A 23104-nucleotide genomic window follows, 5' to 3' on the forward strand; every position below is an offset into this window, starting at 1 on the left:
TAGGATGGTGGTTAAGAATCAGGAGGGATATCTCAGCTACAGAGGTCCCCCGTGAAGAGGAAGGGGTCCCAGCCCCACACAGGGCTCTCCAGTCCAGGGCTCCAGTGCCAAGGAATAAAAGTTACCATACCATTGGCTGTGAAACCCAGCAGGAATTGCAGCTGAGTGAAATGGAGGGCTGATAGAAACCTAGGTACTGCAGGTCTTAAAGGGACCACACACAACTCACTTACAAACTCACTCTCTGGGCTCCGACACTGGGGCAGCAGCTTGAATATCGCCAAGAACATACAAGGAGGAACAGAATTGACTAACTTCAGGGTGAGGAATGGAGGGTCAGGGCAGCTGTCTCAGGAGACAGAAGTGCTGGCAGATGCCATTGTTACATATTAAGCCCTTCCCTAAGCCAGCTGGCAGACATAGGTGGGCACCAAACTGGAGCTCTCCATTAACTTGGATAGCACCATTGCTATCACCATTGCAAATCACCCTGGTGATTTGATGAGATCCCGCCCAACCGAATTTGCACGCCCAAATTGAACCTCTTCAGCAGCTTTTCCACACAGGTGGCACTCCTTCCCTCATGCCATGGATTTACCTAAAATCTCTCAAAGTTCTACAAACCACAAACAAACAGCACCTGGGCTCGGCATGCCCTGTATGTCTCTTGCTAAGTGGCCCCAACCCTGGCATTACTGATAGCCACTTCAGTTCACAGCCTCGCCTCTCCAAGGTGCCACCAAGCCCAGCACAGGCAGCAACTTCATATCACTTTGTAACTCCTACCAAATGTCCCTGGGCCAAGCACAGGCAGTGGCTGACCTGGGCCTGCACCAAAGCCCCTCACAAGGGATCCCAGAATCAACACATGTAGTGACCAGCTTTGGACCACACCAGAGCACCATCCAACCAGCTGCACAAACAGCACACCTGAAGGGTGGACGTGGCTGGAACCAGAGCCCTGCTAAAGCGAACTTCACTCTGTCGGGGCAGCCCCTGCACAAGAGCTCGTCCACTGTAGTCACTGCAATTCCTTACAACCAGTCAGCCTGAGGGTCAATCCCACCCACTGACATGCTGACAGCAATCAAAGCTCAATGACAAAAGGAGGGTACACACAACCCACTAGAGCACCCAGATCAGGTAACCAAGAAGACTGCACCACTGGGCCCCACAGGACACCTACTACATAAGACCACCCTGCCAAGACCAGGAGACATAGCAAATATATCTAATACATAGAAATAAACACAGGGAGTCAGCCAAAAAGAGGAAACAAAGAAACATCCCTAATGAAAGAACAAGACAAAACTCCAGAAAAAAAAAACTAAACAAAGTGGAGGCAAGCAGTCTACTAGATGCAAATTCAAAACACTGGTTATAGATATTCAATAATCTTAGAGGAAGAATAGATGAACTCAGTAAGAACTTCAACAAAGAGCTAGGAAACATAAAAATGATATACGAAACATTAAAAAGAACCAATAAGAAATGAAAATACAATAACTGAATGAAGAATATGTTAGAGGGAATCAACAGTAGATTAGATGAAACAGAGGATGGAAATCAGCTATCTGGAGTAAAAGGTAGCAGAAAAACCCCAATTAGAACAGCAAAAAGAAAAAAGAATCCAAATAATGAGAACAGTTCAAGGGTCCTCCTGGACAAATTCAAGTGTATTAACATTTGCATCATGGGGTTCCAGAAGGAGAAGAGAGAGAGCAAGGAATTAAAAACATATTTGAAGAAATAATGATGGAAAACTTCCCTAACCTGGTGAAGAAAAGAGATATACAAGCCCAGGAAGTGCAAAGAGTCCCAAACAAGATGAACCCAAGAGACCCACACCCAGACACATTATAATTAAAATGCCAAAGGTTAAAGATAAAGAGAGAATCTTAAAGGCAGCAAGAGAAAAGTAGTTAGTTACCTAAAACGGAGCTTTCATAAGACTGTCAACTGATTTCTCAACAGAAACTTTGCAGGCTAGTTTCTGCAAAACAAGGGATTGGCACAAAATATTCCAAGTAATGAAAAGCAAGGATTTACAACTGGCAAGGCTCAACAAATTAATTCCTCAACAAAATAATAGTAAACTGAATTCAGGCATACATTTAAAAAAGTCATACACCATAATCAAGTGGGATTTATTCCTGGGATGCAAGTTTGGTTCAGTATCAGCAAATCAACTAACTTGATACACCACATAAACAAAATGAAGGGTAAAAATCATATGGTCATATCAATAGATGCAGAAAAAGCACTTGACAAAATCCACCAACCATTTATGATAAAAGCTCTCAGTAAAGTGGAAATAAAGGAAACATATTACCTCAACATAATAAAGGCAATATGACAAACCCACAGCTAACATCATATTCACCAGTGAAAAGCTCAAAGTGTTTTCCTATAAGGAACAAGATAAGGGTGTCCTTTCCACCACTTTTATTCAAAAAAACATTTGTTTTTATTTAGTTTTACTATCAGGGTAATGCTAGCCTTGTAAAATGAGTTTGAGAGCCTTCCCTCCTGTCCAATTTTTTTGTAATAGTTTGAGAAATAGGTATTAGTACTGGAAGTCCTAGCGACAGCAGTAGACAAGAGAAATAAATAAAAGGTATCCAAATTGGAAAGTAAGAAGAAAAACTGTCATTATTTGCAGATGACATGATACTATATGTAGAGAACCCTAAAGATTCCACCAAAAAACTATTAAAACTGATAAAGGAAATCAGTAAAGTACCAGGATACAAAATTAATATACAGAAATCAGTTGCATTTTTATACAGCAATAATGAACTATAAGAAAGAGAAATTAGGAAAACAATCCCATTTATAATTACATCAAAAAATAAAATAGAATACCTAGAAATAAATTCAACCACGGAGGTAAAACATTTGTACTCAGAAAATTATAAAAAGTTGAGGACAGATATTGAAAAAGATACAAATAAATGGAAGCATATGCTGTGCTCCTGGATAGGAAGAATCAACATTAGTAAAATGTCCATACTATCCAAAGCAACCAATAAATTTAATGCAATGCCTAGCAAAATACCAATGGCATTTGAATTAGCATACATAATTCTAAAAGGTATATGGAGCCACAAAAGACACTGAATACCCACAGCAATCTTGAGAAAGAAGAACAAAGTTGGAAGTATCATGCTACCTGAAATTAAACTATATTATAAGACTACAGTAATCAAAAGAGCATGGCATAAAAAGAGATGCATAGATCAATGGTGCAGAATAGAGAGCCTAGAAATAAACCCATGCTCATTTGGTCAATTAACTTATGACAAAGGAGGCAAGAATATACAATAGGGTAAAGACAGTCTCTTCAATAAATGATGTTGGGAAAACTTGACAGATACATGCAAAAAAATAAAACTGAACCACCTTCTTATACCATATACAAGAATACATTCAAAATGGACTAAAGACTTAAATATATGACCCGAAACTATAAAACTCCCAGAAGTAAACATAGGCAGTAAATTCTGACATTGCTCTTAGTAATATTTTTCTGATATACTTCCTCACAAGGGAAACAAAAGAAAAAACAAATAAGACTACAACAAACTAAACTTTTCCTTTGCATGGCAAAGGAAACTATCAACAAAACACAAAGATAACCTACCAATTGGGCGAAGATATTCACCAATGATACATCCGATAAGGGGTTATATCCAAAATTTATAAAGAACTCATACAACTTAACACCAAATTAACAAACAATCCAATTTTTAAAAAATGGGCAGAGGACCTGAATAGACATTTCTCCAAAGAGGACATACAGAGACCAATAGACATATGAAGAGATGCTCAATTGTCATTAATCATCAGAGAAATGCAAATTAAAACCACAATGAGGTATCACCTCACACCCGTCAGAATGGCCATCATCAATATATCAACAAACAACAAATGGTAGCAAGGATGTGGAGAAAAGAGAACCCTCCTTCATTGTTGATGGGAATGTAAATTGGCACAGCCACTATGGAAAACAGTATAGAGATTTGTCAAAAAAATTAAAAATAGAACAATCATATGACCCAGCAATTCCACTTCTGGGTATTTATCCAAAAAAAATGAAAACACTAATTTGAAAAGATATACGCACCCCCATGTTCGCTACAGTATTATTTACAATAGCCAAGATATGGAAGCAATCTAAGAGTCCATCTATATATGATTGGATAAGGAAGATGTACATATATACAATGGATTATTACTCAGCCATAAAATAAGAATGAAATCTTACCATTTAGCAACTATCTTACCAATTATCCAACATAGGTTGAACAATTAAGTTCGTGAGCCCATTCTAGAAAAAGTGCTATATACCTCATTGCTGAATATCACTAAGGTCACCTTCGAAGTACTCCGCTTTGGGAAGCTTTGCACCTATGCCAGCACCTAGTCCACCCTTCAAAGCAATTTTGGAACTCTTTTTCTGGAATGGCCAGAGCTGTCGTCATATTACCCTTGATGTCTTGAATGTTATCAAAACGTCTTCCTTTCAATATTTCCTTTATCTTCGGGTAAAGAAAGAAGTCATTAGGGGGGGCCAGATCAGGTAGAGTGTTCCAATACAGTTATTTGTTTATTGGCTAAAAAATCCCTCACAGACAGTGCTGTGTGAACTGGTGCATTGTCGTGATGCAAGAGCCATGAATTGTTGGCGAAAAGTTCATGTCATCTAACTTTTTCACACAGCCTTTTCAGCACTTCAAAACAGTCAACTTGGTTAATTGTTTGTCCAGTTGGTACAAATTCATAATGAATAATCCCTCTGATATCAAAAAAGGTTAGCAACATCATTGCAACAAGTTCGCAGTTAATTGTCAGACCCGGTACATAGACCTATAGGGTATTATGCTAAGTAAAATAACTCAGACAGAGAAAGACAAATACTGTTTGATTTCATTTATATGTGGAATCTAAAAAGCAAGATAAACAAACAAAACAGAAACAAATCCATAGATACAGAGAACAAATTGGTCACTGCCAGATGGGAGGAGGGCTGGTAGGATGGGTGAAAAAGGGGAAGGGATTAGTAAGCACAAATTCCAGTTATAAAAATAGTCACGGTGATGTAAAGTAAAGCATAGGGAATATAGTCAATAATATTATATATTACTAATATATAACAATATATTATATAAAATATATTGTTATATGTAATAATGACTATGTATGATATCAGGTGGGTACTAGATTTAACAGGGTGATCATTTCTAAGTTACATAAATGTCTAATCAGTATGCTTGTGCTGAAACTGTGCTGAAACTATTATAGTACTGTATGTCAACTGGAATTGAAAAAAAATTTTTTTAAACTTAAAAAAGTACAAAAAGAGGGCAAATCCTTGTAGGTATAAGGGCAGCATAATGGCCCAAGAACTACATCCTGGGTAGAAGGGAGGCATATACATATGAAACACCAAGAGATTTCCCAAAACAAAATGTAATGCATTGTTTCATTTTCTGGTGGGAGTAATACTGACCCCATACAACTAAAAAATAAAAATAAATAGATAGCTAATATAAGAACCTTAAGGTAGACAAAATTTTCTTACAAAACCGAAAAAGCATGAATAAGAAAAAGAAAAGGTGATAGATAGAACTTGATCAAAATTAAACACCTGCCCTGAAAAGATACCATTATGGAATAAAAAGAAAAAGGCAAGCCACAAAATGGGAGAAAATATTCCCAATACATATATTTAACAATGTACTTGTATCCAAAGTACAGAAGTCTTACAACTCAATAGTAAGACAAACAACACATTAAAATATGATCAAAAGATTTGAATAGACATTTCTAAAAAGAACATATGCAAATAAACTAAAAAGAAGAATGACTGAAATAAAAAAGATTGAAAATACCAAGTATTGAAGACATGTAACAATTGGAACTCATATCTTATACATCACTGGTGGGTTGTAAAATTATGTAACCACTTTAAAAAACAGTTTGGTAATTTCTTACAAAGTTAAACATAATTACCACAAGACTCAGCAACCTCACTTCTGGAGATTTATCCAAGAGAAATGAAAACATATTCATAGCAGCATTTTTCATGACAGCCCAAAACTATAAGTTTCATCAACAGATAAATGGATAAACAAATAACTACTCAGCAATAAAAAGGAATAAATTACTGATACATGTTAAACATGGATAAATATAGAAAACATTATACTGACCAAAAGAAGCCAAACACAAAACAGTACATACAACATGATTCCATTCATACGAAACCTTAGAAAATGTACACAAAACATCTCAGAAAATAGCATTTTTTGTCAAATGCTGTAATGACAAAAATCAGATCAGTAGGGCTAGGAGTAAGACCTGACTGCAGAGAGACCCTAGGAAACTTTTAGGGGTGTTCTATGGAAGTGTTCTATTTTGTTGGTGATTAGGTGTTTATAAAATTGTCAAAATTCATCAAAATGTACAGTAAAAACGGGTGAATATTATTGCATTAAATTATGCATCAATAAAACGTTATCTTTAAAAAGTTACTAGGCATGTATCAAATCATTTGAAAACTTTAAACGTCCCGACTACTTTGTTTCACCTACATGAAAGTGACAGGGCTACGGTCATTATTATGTTGAAAACCTACCAGGCAGTTGTAGTAAAATACAGAGATCTTGGATTTCATTATTTTCTTCCCTGATCCTCACTCCAGTTCTGGTCAACTATTTATGCAAGTAATATATAAAGAAAATAGAGTAAATAAATTTAATGAATGAAAGAATTATTTATTTAATTCCTAACTTGAAGCTGTATCTCTACAACAATGTATCTGCTAAGTAAGTACTTATTTAAAATTCTAATGGAAAGAAGACAAAGTCAGACACTGCCACTCCAAATTTTGGAGGTTTTCCTAATCTTGTATTAATTCCCTTATGCAGGATTGCATCATTCGTTCATGTTGTCTGGTAACTGGCAGCAGTGGAATAAAACAAGTAAAAATTACACAAAAGTAAATCGATGAGAAGAAAGCCTTAAAATCCCACGAAATATTCTACCTATTCCGATTAAGAAAAATAAATGTAGAGTCACGAGGCCCTGGATATGAAAAAGGCAGACCAGTAAATCAGAAAGTCAGGCACACGGAGAGAGAAGCACACGCGGGACTCACCCGGCGCCGCTCCTTCCGGGGCCGCCGCCACCCGCCGCAGGGCCCGCGGTTGCGACTGCAGGCCGACCGCTGGCTCCCACGCTCCGGCGCGCGGCTCTGGGGGAGGCGACCAGTGCAGACCCGCGGAACCTTTCTTCACCAAACAATCCTATGAGATCTGCTGAAAAGTCCCGGTCTGTTTTGCAAGTGTTTTATCTAAACTGAAGACTGCAGAGCGGAGCTGGGAAGAAGCCCTTAGCCACGCCCCGGGGAGGGGCTTCTTGAGCCCGCCCCTCCTCTTCCCTGGGCTTGCACGCGGGGGTGGAGGCCTTCCTGCAAAGCCCAGAGCGCCACCGTCTCCACGTTGCAGAGGCACGCAGGAGCTACCGACCTCCCGAAGCGCTCCCCACCGTCAGTACTCGGGGTTAGAGTGCGTGAGAGAAAGGAGGGACCTCTGCACTGATTTTGCAACTAACGAAAACTCCTTGGGGCCTTTTTTGGCATTATGCTCTTGTAGAATGTAGGTCTCGAGAACTTCAAAATCCACTCATATTCTCAACTATTAATAAAACGCAGAAAACCATGAGGGATAAAGTGAGTCTTCGCGCCCTTTTTCTTTTTTCTTTTTTCTCTTTGTCATTTTTTCTTCTAGGTGACACTTGCCCAGCTACTTGTATGTTGACTGCAGTAAATAAGAACTGATTTCCTCCAAACATTTACCTTTGGGCACAGCTGGCTGGAGCTGGGCGGTGAGGCCCCACCCTAAACACAACCCAAAACCTCAGATGCTGACGGCTCTGCATGCTCCCTCCAAGCTGGTCACTCAGGCACAGGCGATGCAATTGCTGGAGCAGGACACTTGGTCGCAGATTCCCTGCCCTTTGCTATAGAACCCTTCAAAAACACATTTCTATCCAGAAACAAGAGTCGTGGTGCTCCTTGGTCAGATGTGCTTTTGAAGTTCAATGTTGTCGGAATCATTAGTAAGAAAATGATGGCAGGTTTGGGGCACGACCAGTTTAATTTCTCTCAGATATGCCGGAAATGGTTCTAATGAAGGATAGAGAGGAAGAATTTTGATGTTTTGAAATATGAGGTAAAAGATTATACAATTAATGGGGGCGGGCAAACTAAGGGGCTCTAAAATAACAGTCTACTCAAGAACCTGCTTATGTTTTGTAGTAATTTAGAAACACGTCTAATAAAAAGATGTTAAACACCAAATACTTGGATATAAGTATTAAAGGTAATTGAAAGTGTATTTAAACTGAAAAAGAAACCCAAGTACAATAAATGTGAAAGAGTAAAGTTCATTTCTGCTATTATTTACGTTTCATAGATGTTTAATATTAAATAGATTTCAAATAAAATATTTATACTAAATAAAATCTGTGAGCTACTCATGGTCCCTGTACTCACCTCACATTCATACCTGTATTAACACTTGTGGGCATGAGATGGCAGTGTTGTAATTAGCTAGAGCACATACCACATTTAAAAAAAAAAAAAAAAAAGTCCAGAGGAAGTTAAGGGGTAGTCACAGATACCAGTAGCAATCAGGAAGTAATCTTGCCAGACAAGGCATAAAATATAAATAGATTATATAATATGCTTCATTGTTTTTCTTCTGGAATAATGTCAAATAGCAAACATGAACCAAATACAATATAACGAAGTCATAATAAAAACAGTAAATTATTTTGCAAAGCTTAATCATAATTGGTGAGTAAAAAGTAATATAAATAACACTAGTGTTCCTGAAAGGTTTTCTATAGATCACATTTTTATAAGCTAACAAGTTTTCTAATGAATAACTGTTAGAATCAAGTACTGTTTTTCTTTAAAAATTAATTCAGTGCTAATAAAATGGCCTTCTAAAATACAGGAGTACCTCAGTTTTCGAATGTCTCCGTTGATGAACATTTCGGTTTACAAACACCGTAAACCCGTAAATAAATGCTTTGGATTTCAAACACGCCTCAGAAGTCAAACATGTCACGAGGCTTCCGCTGAGTGCAAGATCCTGAGGACTAGCTGTCAGATGTTTTCCAACATTTCAGAATCGAACAATCTTCCGGAATGTATTACATTTGAAAACTGAGATACCACTGTATGTTAAATTGGAACAATTACTCTAGAAAACACCATGGTATTTATCATTCAGTAACTTTGAACATGCATGTTTCTATGACCCAGCAATTCTACCTCAGGAATGCAGTCGAAAGAAATTCTTGTACATGACTACCAGGAATCACATATAAGAATGTTCACAGCAACCCAAAAACTTATAAAAGAGAATATAGGGGGATGGCCCAGTGGTTCAAGTGGGTGGAATGCCTTGCTCCTAACACCAAGGTCACCTGTTGGATTCCCACATGGGTCAGTGAGCTGCGCCCTCTACAGCTAAGATTGTGAACCACGGCTCTCCCTGGAGCTGGGCTGTTGTGAGCAGAGGGAGGTGAGCCCTGAGCTACCCGTGTGCTGCCATGAGCGGCTGGTGGCCAGCTTGAGTGACCGGCAGCCATCGTGAGCAGCTGGCAGCCGGCGAGAGCTGCCATGAGCTGCTGTGAGTGGCCGACCAACGACTGGCGACCGACTGCCTCAGCCAGGGGGGAGCGCAAGGCTCACAACACCAGCATGGGCCACAGAGCTGTGTCCTACACAACTGGACTGAGAAACAATGGCTTGAACTGGAGTGGGTGGGAGGGAAGGTGGAAGAAAGGGGGGGAAAAATTTTTAAAAAGAATATCATTTAATGTCATAAATGATAATTCACAACATAAAATTCAGGATGGTAGTTAAACTCTGGGGACAGGAAACAAAATGAGGTTGGGAAGAGATTACATATAGAGTTCTCTAGTGGTACTTATAGTGTTTCTTTACTTAAGGGGAATAGGTATACAGATTTTTTTTGTAACTATGCATATATATATAATATTTCCCCCCCCCTTCTTCCTCGTACCCCCCATCCAGTTCAAGCCATTGTTTCGCAGTCTAGTTGTGTAGGACACAGCTACCTGGCTCATGCTGGTTTTATGAGCCTTGTGCTCCTCTCTAGCTGAGGCAGTCAGCCACCAGTCATTGGTCAGCCGCTCACAGCAGCTCACTGTAGCTCTCGCCGGCTGCCAGCTGCTCACGCTGGCCACTGGCCACCCATGGTGGCACACGGTAGCCCACGGCAGCACACAGCAGCCCGTGGTAGCACATGGCAGCTCACGCCAACCTCTGGCTGCTCACGGGAGCCCAGCTCCAGGGAGAACTGTTGTTCACAATCTTAGCTTTTTAGAGGGTGCAACTCACTTGCCCATGTGGGAATCGAACCAGCGGACTTTGGCGTTAGGAGCACGCTCCAACTGCTAAAATTTTAAATCAATACATTAAATACCAATACATTAAAATATCATAAATGTTTTAAAAGAATATAGTTAAAGAAAAAATGCAATTTAATATAAACAATGACATTCAAAATAAATCACACCGTGGAAATATGTCCAGATATGTCTTGTGGATAAAGCAGGTGTGGGGACAGAGCCCTGGAGAGCAGTTTCCAAGCTCTCGGCTTCACGTGGAAAGGTGCTGACTCGGGTAGTAGATGGCCATCAGCTGTAGCAGGTTAGCCAATTGGCCATTGATATAACTGCCGCAGCTGCGCTGGGGAGGGGGAGTCGGTCGGTTGGCAGGAAAGCGGACAGCAGGTCGCATGTCAAGTGAATCCAGCCTCCAGTGAGACTATAGTGGTATGACTCCACTACCTATGGCTCCGTGGGTGTTCCTTTTTGGCCTACCCACGTCCTGCGTTCTTATGTGGAGAGCGGGACCAGAGACCCTGCGTGACACCCCGCATGACAGCAGGTTGCAGAACAATATATATAGTTTGATTTGCATTTTTGAACAAAGAAAACTTTGTCTATGTACATGTACAGTATATGGTTATATAACTATGTCTACATATCTTTTAAAAGGATACCAGATTCAATAGTAGTTAACCCTGGGGAGTAAAAAGAGTGAAGAATTTACCATTCTACTTTATTTGGCTTCATATTGGTTAAAATTGGTTTAAAAGGGGCCGGTCCCGTGGCTCAGGCCGTTAGAGCTCCATGCTTCTAACTCCGAAGGCTGCCCGCGGGCTCTCAACCCCAAGGTTGCTAGTTCAATTCTTCGAGTCCCGCAAGGGATTGTGTGCTCCACCCCCTGCAACTAAGATTGAACACGGCACCTTGAGCTGAGCTGCCGCTGAGCTCCCGGATGGCTCAGTTGGTTGGAGTGCGTCCTCTCAACCACAAGGTTGCCAGTTTCGACTCCCACAAGGGATGGTGGGCTGTGCCCTCCGCAACTAGCAACAGGCAAGGAGCTGAGCTGCGCCCTCCACAACTAAGACTGAAAAGGACAACAACTTGAAGCTGAATGGCACTCTCCACAACTAAGATTGAAAGGACAACAACTTGACTTGGAAAAAAGTCCTGGAAGTACATACACACTATTCCCCAATAAAGTCCTGTTCCCCTTCCCCAATAAAATCTTTTAAAAAATTGGTTTAAAAACATTATTTACTTTTGTCATGATTTACAAACCAATTAAAACAAATGTCTGAGGAATGGAGGGATAGGCAAACTAGATGAAGGTGGCCAGAAGGTACAGACTGCCAGTTATAAAATAAGTTATGGGAATATAATTAAAATGGGAAAAACTCAGTTTTCTCCTTCCTATGTAGGGAAAGAAGAACAATTCTTACCTACTGTGATCTTTACTACTAACACAAAACATTTCAGATCACGAAATGTGTGGGTTTTTTCCCCTCACATCAAACCATTCTCTACTACAGCAGCTGAGTGTGGGGACAGAGCTCTCATGAAGACCTCTCAGTGGTGACCTAACAAACTATAACATCAGGACACCACAAGTACAAGGCAAGCATCAGTATTTTAACTGCCTGATAGAACAAATGTGAATACTCTTCAGAGGAAGTTAGCAGATTCTAAGTCCACAAAATGTATCATCCAAAATGTCCAACATATAATTAAAAATTAAAAACCTTCCTAAGAAACAGGAAGATGAAATCCATAGTCAAGAGGAGTAAGGCAATCAATAGAAATAGATTGCAAGATAACAGAGATTTACAATTACCATACAAGACTTTAAAGGAATGAAGCTAAATACATTTGTAGGCTTAAAGAAAAACATAGTCATAATGGATTCCCAAATAAGGAATCTCAAGAGAAAATAAAGACCAGTGCCACTTTGGAGAGTGGTGTTGGAACGAACACCCTGGTGCCGGGGGTGCGGGCGAGGGACAGCAGTTCCAGCCCTCAGGTAGTAACAGACGTGGATGGAATTCCACCAGCCAGAGATACTCTAGTGTTATCCAGCCACCCAGTTTCTCCAAATTCACACCATTGGGGGGCAGCAGAGATCAAGAAACACCATCTTTTCATTCTTTTTATTCTGGAGCTTCAACTAGCAGGAATAGGGGGGTTGGATTGTCTCAGAACTCATTTGCTTCTTCATGTAGCTCTGATGGGCAAAAAGATGAACAGAAGCTTTTGGAAGGAATCATAAAAGATATTGAGATCTGGGAATCATCAGGGCAGTGGATGTTTTCCGTTTATTCAGCAGTGAATAAAGAGAAGAAATCTAATATTTCAGGTTTCACAGACATTTCACCAGAGGAGTTGAGACTTGAATACCATAACTTCTTAACAAGCAATAACTTACAGAGTTATCTAAATTCCATCCAGCAGTTAATAAATCAGTGGAGGAGCAGGGTGAATGAACTGAAAAGTCTAAATGCATCAACTCAGACAGCATTGCTCTCTGAAGTGAAAGATGGACTAAATCAAGCAGCACCTGCATTTGGACTTGCCAGTAAACCAACAGTAACATTTGGGTCCCCAGGCTTTCCAGTGAATAACAGCAGCAGTGATAATACTCTGAATTTTAGTTTTAAAATAACCTTTGGATTTGCCACTGCTCCTTCTGGAAGCCCTTCTGTGTTTGGGAATGTTCCAGCCTTTGGAGCTGTACCCTCTGCCAGTTCTGCCATCACTACTTCAACTCCATCTCTTGGATTTGGGAAACCGGAAGTCACATCTGCTGCTTCCTTTTCATTTAAAACCCCTTGCAGCATCTGGTTTTGGATCTCCTGGGGTTTCGGGATTTCCAACGGGTGCAGCAGGCCCCGCTGCATCTCCTGTGGCCCCGGCCTTTGGAAAGAGCAGTTCTGTGGCTGATTTTGGTAGTCCAGGCTACCATTCTCACACTCTTTTTTCCAAGTCATCCAGTGATACCTTTGGAAGTAACAGCATATCCACTTCTCTTCCCATCTCAAACAGCAGCACATTATTCACACCCAAGAATCAACTAACAGCAGGACAACTGGAGCAATTTCAATCCATCAAATTTACTCTGGGAAAAATCCCATTGAAGCCACCACCTGTGGAACTTCTAAATAGTTAAAAGGACAATTTTAAATACAGAAAAGAACAACTTGTAAAATGACTTGTTTTGAGTGGTTCATATGAAAGAACAGATATACATACACATGCACATATGTGTATATATACATACATATTTATAAGGAATATAGCTTTCTTTTTTCCACCTCCCCCACATTCAAGCTGTTGTTTCTCTGTCCAGTTGTATAGGACACAGCTCCCTGGCCCGTGTTGGTATTAGGAGCCTTGCGTTTTTCTTGAACCTAACTATTTAAGTAAAATAATACTAATCAAGAGATTTTTTTTTTTACTATAATCATGAATGGAACTGAAAAACTTATCAGTGTACTCTGAATAAAGTACTTTTTTCTTTAAAAAAAAAATTTAAAATAGAATTACCGTATGACACAGCAATCCCACTCCTAGGTATCTACCCAAAAAATCTGAAAACATTTATCTATAAAGACACGTGTGCTCCAATGTTCATTGCAGCTTTATTTATGGTGGCCAAGACATGGAAACAACCAAAATGTCCTTCGATAGATGAATGGATAAAGAAGTTGTGGTATATATACACAATGGAATACTATTCGGTGGTAAGAAAAGATGAAATGGGACCATTTGTGACAACATGGATGGATCTTGAGAATATAATGCTAAGTGAAATAAGACAGACAGAAAAAGCAGAGAACCATATGATTTCACTGATACGTGGTATATGAACCAAAAAAACACAAAAGAATAAGACAAACAAATGAGAAACAAAAACTCATAGACACCGACAATAATTTAGTGGTTACCAGAGGGTAAGGGGGTGGGGGGTGGGTGATGAGGGTAAAGGGAATCAAATATATGGTGATGGAAGGAGAACTGACTCTGGGTGGTGAACACACAATGGGATTTATAGATGATGTAATATAGAATTGTACACCTGAAATCTATGTAACTTTACTAAAAATTGTCATCCCAATAAACTTTAACTTTAAAAAAAGAAAGAAATTTAGAAAATGATACATTTCTAAAATGTATATATCTTGTGACCCAATTCTATTTCTAGGAATTTGTCTGAAGAAAATTGTTTTAAAGATTTATTTACAAGAAATTTTATAATAGCACTATTTATAATAACAAAACTTTGAAAACAAACTAAAAATAAAAAAATTAGAATGATTAAATATCATATATTTCAGGAGTATAAAATATTCAGTGAAATATGCATCCATTTATGCTGGCATAGAAATACATCTACTGATAAAGATGTTTATGATATTCAGTAAGTGAAAAAGTATGTAAGACCTAGCTAAACTCAAGAACACCATCAATCAAGTGTATTTAATGGACATCTATAGGCTACTTCACCCAACACATTCTTTTTAAGCTCACATGGAAATTCACCAAGACAGGCCAAATTCTACACCATAAAATACCTTAACAAATTTAAAACAATAGAATTCATATAACGTCTGCTCTCAGACCACAATAAAATTAAACTAGAAATCAATAACAGAAAGATAACTTGAAAAGTCCCAAAATATGTGATAATTATACAACACACTTCTAAACAATACATGAGTCAAAGAACTCTCAAGAGAAATTAAAACATTTTGAACTAAATGAAAATGAAAACACAACTCACCAAAATTTGTTAGATGCAGTAAAAGTAGTGCCTAGAGAGAAATTGATGCCATTGAATGCATATGTTAGAAAAGAAAAACAACTGGAAATCAATAATCTAAGTTTCCAACTAAGGAAACTAGAAATAGAGTAAATTAAATTCAAAGTAAGCAAAAGAAAAGAAATAATCAAAACTAGAACAGAAATCAATGCAATTGAAAACAAGAAATCAAAGAAAATCAACAAAAGCAAAAGCTGGCATTTGAAAAGATCAATAAAATCATTAAGTCCCTAGCAAGGCTAATTAAGAAAAAAAAGAGAGGATACAAATTTTAAGTATCAGAAATGAAAGAGGGGACATTATACATCCCATGAACACTAAAAGAATACTACAGGAATTTTATGAATAACTCTATACACACAAATTTGATAATCTAGATGAAATTGACCAATTCCTAGAAACACACAATCTGCCAAAACTCACACAAGAAGAAATAGATAATATGAATAGGCCTATACCTGTTAAAGAATTTGAAGCAATAATTAGTAACCTTCCAAAACAGAAAGCACCAGGCCCAGATGGGATCACTGGTGAATTCTACCAAACATATAAGGAAGAAATTAAACCAATTCTCTACATACTCTTTCAGAAGATAAAAGAAGAGGGAATACTTTCTAACTCGTTATATGAGCCTAGAGTTACCCTAATACCAAAACCAGACAAAGTGTTACAGGGGGAAAAAAAGCTAAAAACCAATATCTCTAATGAACATAAATGCAAAAATTTCAACAAAATATTAGCAAATTGAATCCAACGATGTATAAAAAGAATTCTATATCACAACCAAGTGGGATTTATCCAAGGTATGCAAGGCAAGTTCAACATTTGAAAATCAATTAATGTAATCATCACATCAACAGGCTAAAAATTACATGATTATATCAATATATGCAGAAAAAGCATTTGATACAATCCAACACTCATTCATAATAAAAATGCTCAGTTAACTATGAATATAAGGAAACTTCCTCTATTTGCTGAAAAATCTACAAAAAACCTACAGCTAACATCATACTTAATGGTGTGAGAAACTAGAAGCTTACCCACTAATGTCAGGAACAAGGCAAAGATGTTCCCTTTCACCATTCCTTTTCAACATCGTACTAGAAGTCCTAGCTAATAAAATAAGGCAAGAAAATAAAATAAAAAGTATACTAATTGAAAAGGAAGAAATACACTATAGATGACATGTTCATCTAAGCAGAAAATCTGACCAAAAAATTTTATCAAAATAACTTCTGGAACTAATAAGCAATTATGGCAAAGTTGCAGGATATAAGGTTAATATACAAACGTTATCTTTTTCCTATATAGTAGCAATGAACAAGTGGAATTTGACATAATACCAATTACATTAGCACCCCCAACAATAAAATACTTAGGTATAAAACCAACAAAATATGTATATGATTGTATGAGGCAAACTATAAAACTCTGATGAATGAAATCAAAGAAGTACAAAATAAATGGAGAGATAATACCTATCCATGGATAGGAAGACACAATGTTGTCAAGATGTCAGTCCTTCAAATCTTGGTCTATAAATTCAGTACAATACAAATCAAATCAGAATTTCATCAAGTTATTTTGTGGGCATAGATAAACTGATTCTACAGTTTACATGGAAAGGCAAAAGACCCAGAATAGCCAATACAATATTGAAGGAGAAGAACAAAGTAGTAGGATTGACACTACCTAACTTTACTATAAAACCATAGTAATCAAGACAGTGTGCTATTGGTGAAAGAACAGACAAATAGATCAATGGAACAGAATTAGAAAGCCTAGAAATAGACCCACATAAATATAGTCAACTGATCCTTAACAAGAGGGAAAAGATAATTCAATGGAGCAGGGATAGTCTTTTCAACAAATGGTGGTGGAACAACTGGGCATCCGCATGCAAAGAGGAAGAAGAAGAAAGAGAAGGAGAAAGAGGAGGAGGAGGGGGAGGAGGAGGAGGAGAGGGAGGAGGAGGAGAAGAAGGAGAAGAAGAAGAAGAAGAAGAAGAAGAAGAAGAAGAAGAAGAAGAAGAAGAAGAAGAAGAAGAAGAAGAAGAAGAAGAATCTAGATACAGACCTTACGCCCTTCACAAAAATCAAAATGGATCATAGACATGAATGCAAATTGCAAAACTATAACACTCCTAGAAGGTAACACCATGTTTCCCTGAACATAAGACCTAGCCAGACCACCAGCTCTAATGCATCTTTTGGAGCAAAAATTAATATAAGACCCAGTCTTATTTTATTATAATATAAGACCAGGTCTTTATAATATAATATAATTAATATACTATAAAACACTGGATTTTATATTACTTTTTCTCCAAAAGACACATTATTGCTAATGGTCCGGCTAGGTCTTATTTTCGAGGAAACATGGCATAAGGTAAAACCTAGATGACGCCGGGTATGACAACAGCTTTTTAGATACAACACCAAGATACAATCCATGAAAGAAATAATGGATGAGCTGGGCTTCATTAAAAATGAAAACTTCTCTGCAAAAGACAGTGGCAAGGGAATGAGAAGACAAGCCACATACAAGGAGAAAATATTTGCAAAAGACATATCAGATAAAAAAACTGTTATTCAAAATATACAAAGAATTCTTAAAATCAACAATAAGAAAACAAAGAATTCAATTGAAAAATGGGTCAAAGATCTTAAGAGACACCTCATTAAAGAATATATACAGATGTCAAATAAGCACACAAAAAGATGTCCCACATCACATGTCATCAGGAAAATGCAGCTTACAACAACAAGGAGATACCACTAAACAGCTATTAGAATGGCCAAAATCTTGTACACTGACAACACCAAATGCTTGTGAGGATGTGGAGCAACAGAAAGTCTCATTTATTGCTGGTAGAAATGCAGAATGGTACAGCAACTTTGGAAGACAGTTTGGCGGTTTCTTACAAAATTAAACATAGTCTAAACCATATAATTCAGCAACTGTGGTCCCTGATATTTACCCAAATGAGTTGAAAATCTATGCCCACACAAAAATGTTCACGTAGATGTACCCATATTTTGCCCTGTATTATGCACTCCCATATATAATGCACACCCACATTTTTGATCCAAACTTTTAGGGATAAAATCTTTCGTTTTAATTTTTTAATTCAAATTTTTATTTGTTTACATTTAGGTAGTTGGTTTTTGTATTAAAAAGGAATTTTAGCGTTTATTTTTTAACATATTATGGTACGAGCAATTTTATGTAACAAATAATTACAAAACACAAGAACAGATACAAGGTACAAGAAATGTTATGTACTGGCAGCAAATTTATGATATTTAAGCATCATAGAAGGCCAAGAACTCTTCATCATTGCAAGTTCACCATAAGTTCAACCAAACCGATTATCATATTCCAGGGTATTCTTTTGTATATGGATATCATTATTGATTTCTAGAGTTACCCTTTTAACTCATTAGCATAAATGAAAGAATTAAAAACATTTTTATAGATACAGAATTAGTATTACCCATGTATAATGCACCTCTTTATTTTTCCCTCACAAATTTGGGCAAAAAAGTGTGCATTATACACCGCAAAATATGGTATATAGCAGCTTTATACATAATTGCCAATAGTTGGAAGCAACCAAGTTCTCCTCGGTAAGTGAATGGATAAATTAACTGTGTGTGGTACAGCCAGACAATGGGATGTTATTCATTGCTAAAGAGAAGTGAGCTATCAAGTCTGAAAAGACATAGAGAAACGTTAAATGCATATTAACAAGTGAAAGAAGCCAACCTGAAATAGTTATATACTGTGATTCCAATTGTGTGACATTCTGGAAAGGGCAAAACTATGAAGACAGTAAAAGGATCAGTGATCACCAAGGTTTGCAGGGCTGGGGGTAGGGTAGAGTAGGAGGATGAATTGAATAATCAGAGCACAGAGGATTTTTAGGGCAGTGACAATACTTTGCATGATACTATAATGATGGATACAAGTTATTTTTGCTCAAACCCAAAGAATGTACGACACCAAGAGTGAATTCTAATATAAACTATGGATTTGAGAGATTAGGATTTGTATGTCCACCAGTTGTAACAAATGTACCATTCTGGTGGGATACATTGGATAATGGCTGTGTGTGGGGGGGGAGCAAAGGATATATGGAAACTACCTTCCTCTCAGTTTTTCTGTGAACCTAAAACTGCTCTAAAAATAGTCTTTAAATATTAAAAAAAGTAAATTATAGTAAAATACATAGCATAATTCCATTTTTGTAAAAAGAAAAATACATATATAAATATATGTAAAATTTTGTATAAATATATATTAAAATATTAAGAATGGTTGACATTTTTTCTTTATATATATTGAAATGGAGGTTTGTTTTCTTTTTTCCTTTATGCTTGTCTATATTTTTGCTTATTGTATTTTCAAAAAGCATGTATTACTTTTATAACAAAATCAGGTTTAGAGTTTTTAAAGATAAAATTAAAATTATGTACATGAATTTCCATAGACATATAATGTGTATATATATATATATATATATATATATATATATATATATTTAACTAAAAGAAAAATGGCAGATTGGAAAAATACATTGTCAAAATATATGTGTATGTGTATATATATATATATATATACACATATATGTATATTTATGGATTATGACAGATGTTAAGGTACCGCAAGGAAAATTAAAACCATTCTGAGCATTTACAATAAAAGGAAGTTAATACAGAGAAACGATTACACATTTAATGAAAAATCTGAGAAGCCTAACAGGGTGTGGTGAATCAACTCAGAGATTAACAAATGCAAGAAGCCATTCTCAGTTGGGAAGATGGTGTCACCAGGCACAGGATGAGCTAGTAAAAGCTGGAACCACGGTGATCTGCCCAGTTGGAGCCACAGAGGAGATATACCCCAAATTGCCATCTAAGCCTGGAGGAGAAATACCCCGTTTCCTATTTCCTCTCTTCAAGGCTTTCTCTTCTTGGTCAAACCTAGCTAGAAGCCAGCTGACACAGGAACTTGGGGAAAACATGTACTTTATCTAGGTGTCAGACCCCTGCCATACAGAGCAGAGCAGAAGAAGAGCAAGGAATAGATACAATATAAACAGTCCAAGGATCAGCACAGATTATTTACAAAAAAGGCCTATAAATAAATAAGAAAAACTGATTCCAATAAAAAAAAAAATGGGCAAAGCACTTGAATATGCAATTCACTAAAGGCCAATAAAAAAAAAGTTCTAATTAAACTAATAAAGAAATTTTTAAAAAATCAGATATGAATTTTTTCACGAATGGGGAAGATGAAGAAGGTTGATAAGGGTGTGGGAAATGGGCACTTACTGGAATATAAAGCCATGCAACTTTTCTAGTTCTAGTTATTTATCCCAAAGACCTCAGTCAATGTACAAATATTTCTCTTCTGGGATGTTTATTAGATTATAAGTCAAACAATTTATGGCATATACATACATTGTAAATAGAATATAGCATAGCCACTAAAAAGGATGGTGTATATCTATATTTATTGGCAAAGAACTTTGGACATGCTATTAAATGAAAAAATGCAGGACGTAAAACAGCATATACAATATGAACTTACTCATGTAAATGTGTGCATAATTGAAGGATATTTGGAATGTTTACCAAAATGCTGAGTAGTTTCCTCTCAATGATTTTCACTCTTTTATTCTCTTGTATTCTTTCTACATGATTGTGCATCATCTGTGTCACCAGGGAAAATATAAATCTACAAGGCGTGATCAAACAATACAATGAATGTTTAAATAAAAATAATTTTATTACAGTAAAAGACACATTGCCATTAATACCTCTCAAAATACTTCCCCTCGCTTTGAACCCACTTATCCCATCACCTTGCCACTTTCTGAAGCAGTTCTGGAAGTCCTCGTTCGTGAGTGTCTTCAGATGCACCTGGAGTATTTAAGGGAATCAACAGCAGCAGATCCTAGAAAACACCAACAAAAATAGACTCCCTAAAATGAGAAGTTCATGACAAAGTGAAAAAATTAGTTGTATCCTCAAAGTGAAACAACCAGAACAGAGGTGGAGATAAAAAGAACTGAGGTTGGGCTGAAGTTACAAGGAGCACAGTAGAAAGAGGAAGTACAGAGTGTTCACAAGAGTGTCTGGGAAACTCAGATATGGTATATCTCAGAAAGTAGATGAAATGCCCACCTGAAAGGTAGGGACTATGTTACCTTTGTGCAATGACTAGTGATGATGACATAGAGAACAGATCTGGGAGCAGAAGCCCTATGGGGCCAGTTTAGAACAAAGAAGAAAAGGAAGCAAGGCTACACAAAAACCACAAAGAAGAGTCACATTGAATGAAACAGTCTGACTGGCAGTCAAAGAGTGGTGAAGCCTAGAAAACTGGTTTGGTCCTTCCTGCCCTTCCTGCACAGAGGACCCTTGCAAATGGTTGGTCCAGGAAAATACAACTCACTTAATAATTAATTTTAAAAAGAAAGAAAGAGAAAGTGACAAACACTTTTGTTATAAGTTGAATTGGGTACCGCCGAAATTCAAATGTTGAAGTTTTAGCACCCTAGTATATTCAGATAAGGTGATCTCTAAATCATGTCTTTAAAAAGATGATTAAGCACAATCCTATTTGCTTATGGGAGAAGGCTGGTATTAGAATTATGATGGATTTTTAGGAGTGGTACAACTATTTTAGAAACTTTTCAGGTTTCTGACTAGTAGTTTGGAAGTGTTACCATTTTTGTTTGTTTGTTTGTTTTCTATTTGGAGAATAAAAAGAAGCAAGAAACATAGTGTTTACAGCCACAATGGGAATTTCAGTAAAGTGCTTTATTAAGGTAATTTTAACCTCAGAAAGGGATATGAGACATATTGCAGCCCAGCATTTCCTCACAAGAAATAGCTCTCCACTATTTATCTTAGCATATTAGAGTTACTCTTTGGTGTCCTTTGAAACACGAGAAAATATTGATGTACTCGTCATTCTAAATTTATGGTAGTTTCCGAACCATGCCATACTGTTCTGACCCCCACCTTAGCACATGAAATTGTTTCTGCCTAGAGAATATTTTTCTACTATATGTCCTCCTTCATTTTGTCCAACATTCTTTACTCAGACTTCCCAGCTCACTTCAAATGATCTCCCTTAATTCCAAGAAGTGACTTGGGCTACTGACACATACTTTGTAGCCAGTGTTTACTGAGTGATTGATTCCTATATATAAGGCCCTGTACTAGGTAGGAGCTATAGAGGAATAATAAAATTACAATACTTACTTACTTAATTAATTAAATGAGGTCTTTAGATTGAGCCCTAATCCAATCTGATGGAGGTACTAATGAAAAGAGAAAATTTGGATGCATGGGGAAATACCAGAAATGTAAATGTGCACAGAACAAAGATCATCTGAGGACACAGTGAGAAGGCAGCCATCTATCTGCAAGCCAAGGAGAGAGGCCCCAGAAGTATCCAAAGCTGCTGCTAACATCCTGAACTTGGACTTCTAGCCTAAAGAAAACAAATTTCTATTGTTTAAGTCATCCAATCTGTGATATTTTGTTATGCAAACTAATACAACTTTTTCATACAAAATTACTATAAAAATGGTAGAAAAGAGGGAAACCATATCCATAGAGGAAAAAATGCTGTGATTGATTATACATTCTACCTTGGTATTTAAAAACACATTGAATTGCCTCCATCAAGGACAAATAAAATTTTTTTTTACAAGTCTGGGAATTCAGGGAAGATATGACAAGACAGGAGGAGATACGATGAAATGCAACTCCAGGAAAGAAGTAGAAGGGGGGAAAACCAAGAAATGAAGATGAAGCTAAAAAGAACACAAGTAAA

General features: G+C 37.3%; 3 protein-coding genes across 3 annotated transcripts in view; 1 reads left to right on the forward strand and 2 right to left on the reverse strand.

The window, feature by feature from the left end:
* The window catches only part of PSPH (phosphoserine phosphatase), a 25598-nt gene extending 18096 nt beyond the window's left edge, over window positions 1–7502 (reverse strand). The window contains exon 1 of the mRNA XM_081053032.1: window positions 7163–7502. The gene's annotated coding sequence lies outside the window, so the exon portion shown is untranslated. The remainder of the gene's footprint in view (window positions 1–7162) is intronic.
* Window positions 1–23104, reverse strand: part of SEPTIN14 (septin 14) — a gene marked incomplete at both ends in the record, with an annotated part of 390465 nt that overhangs the window by 343852 nt on the left and 23509 nt on the right. The gene's annotated exons all lie outside the window — the stretch shown is intronic.
* On the forward strand, window positions 6818–13594 carry LOC308500149 (nucleoporin NUP42-like; the record flags this gene model as incomplete). The annotated part of the gene is given in 3 exon segments (XM_081054386.1): window positions 6818–6830; window positions 12347–13257; window positions 13259–13594. Coding segments are annotated over 3 exon segments (1260 nt in total).

The sequence above is a fragment of the Rhinolophus hipposideros genome (assembly GCF_964194185.1).
Source record: "Rhinolophus hipposideros genome assembly, chromosome: 7".
Classification (NCBI taxonomy): domain Eukaryota; kingdom Metazoa; phylum Chordata; class Mammalia; order Chiroptera; family Rhinolophidae; genus Rhinolophus; species Rhinolophus hipposideros.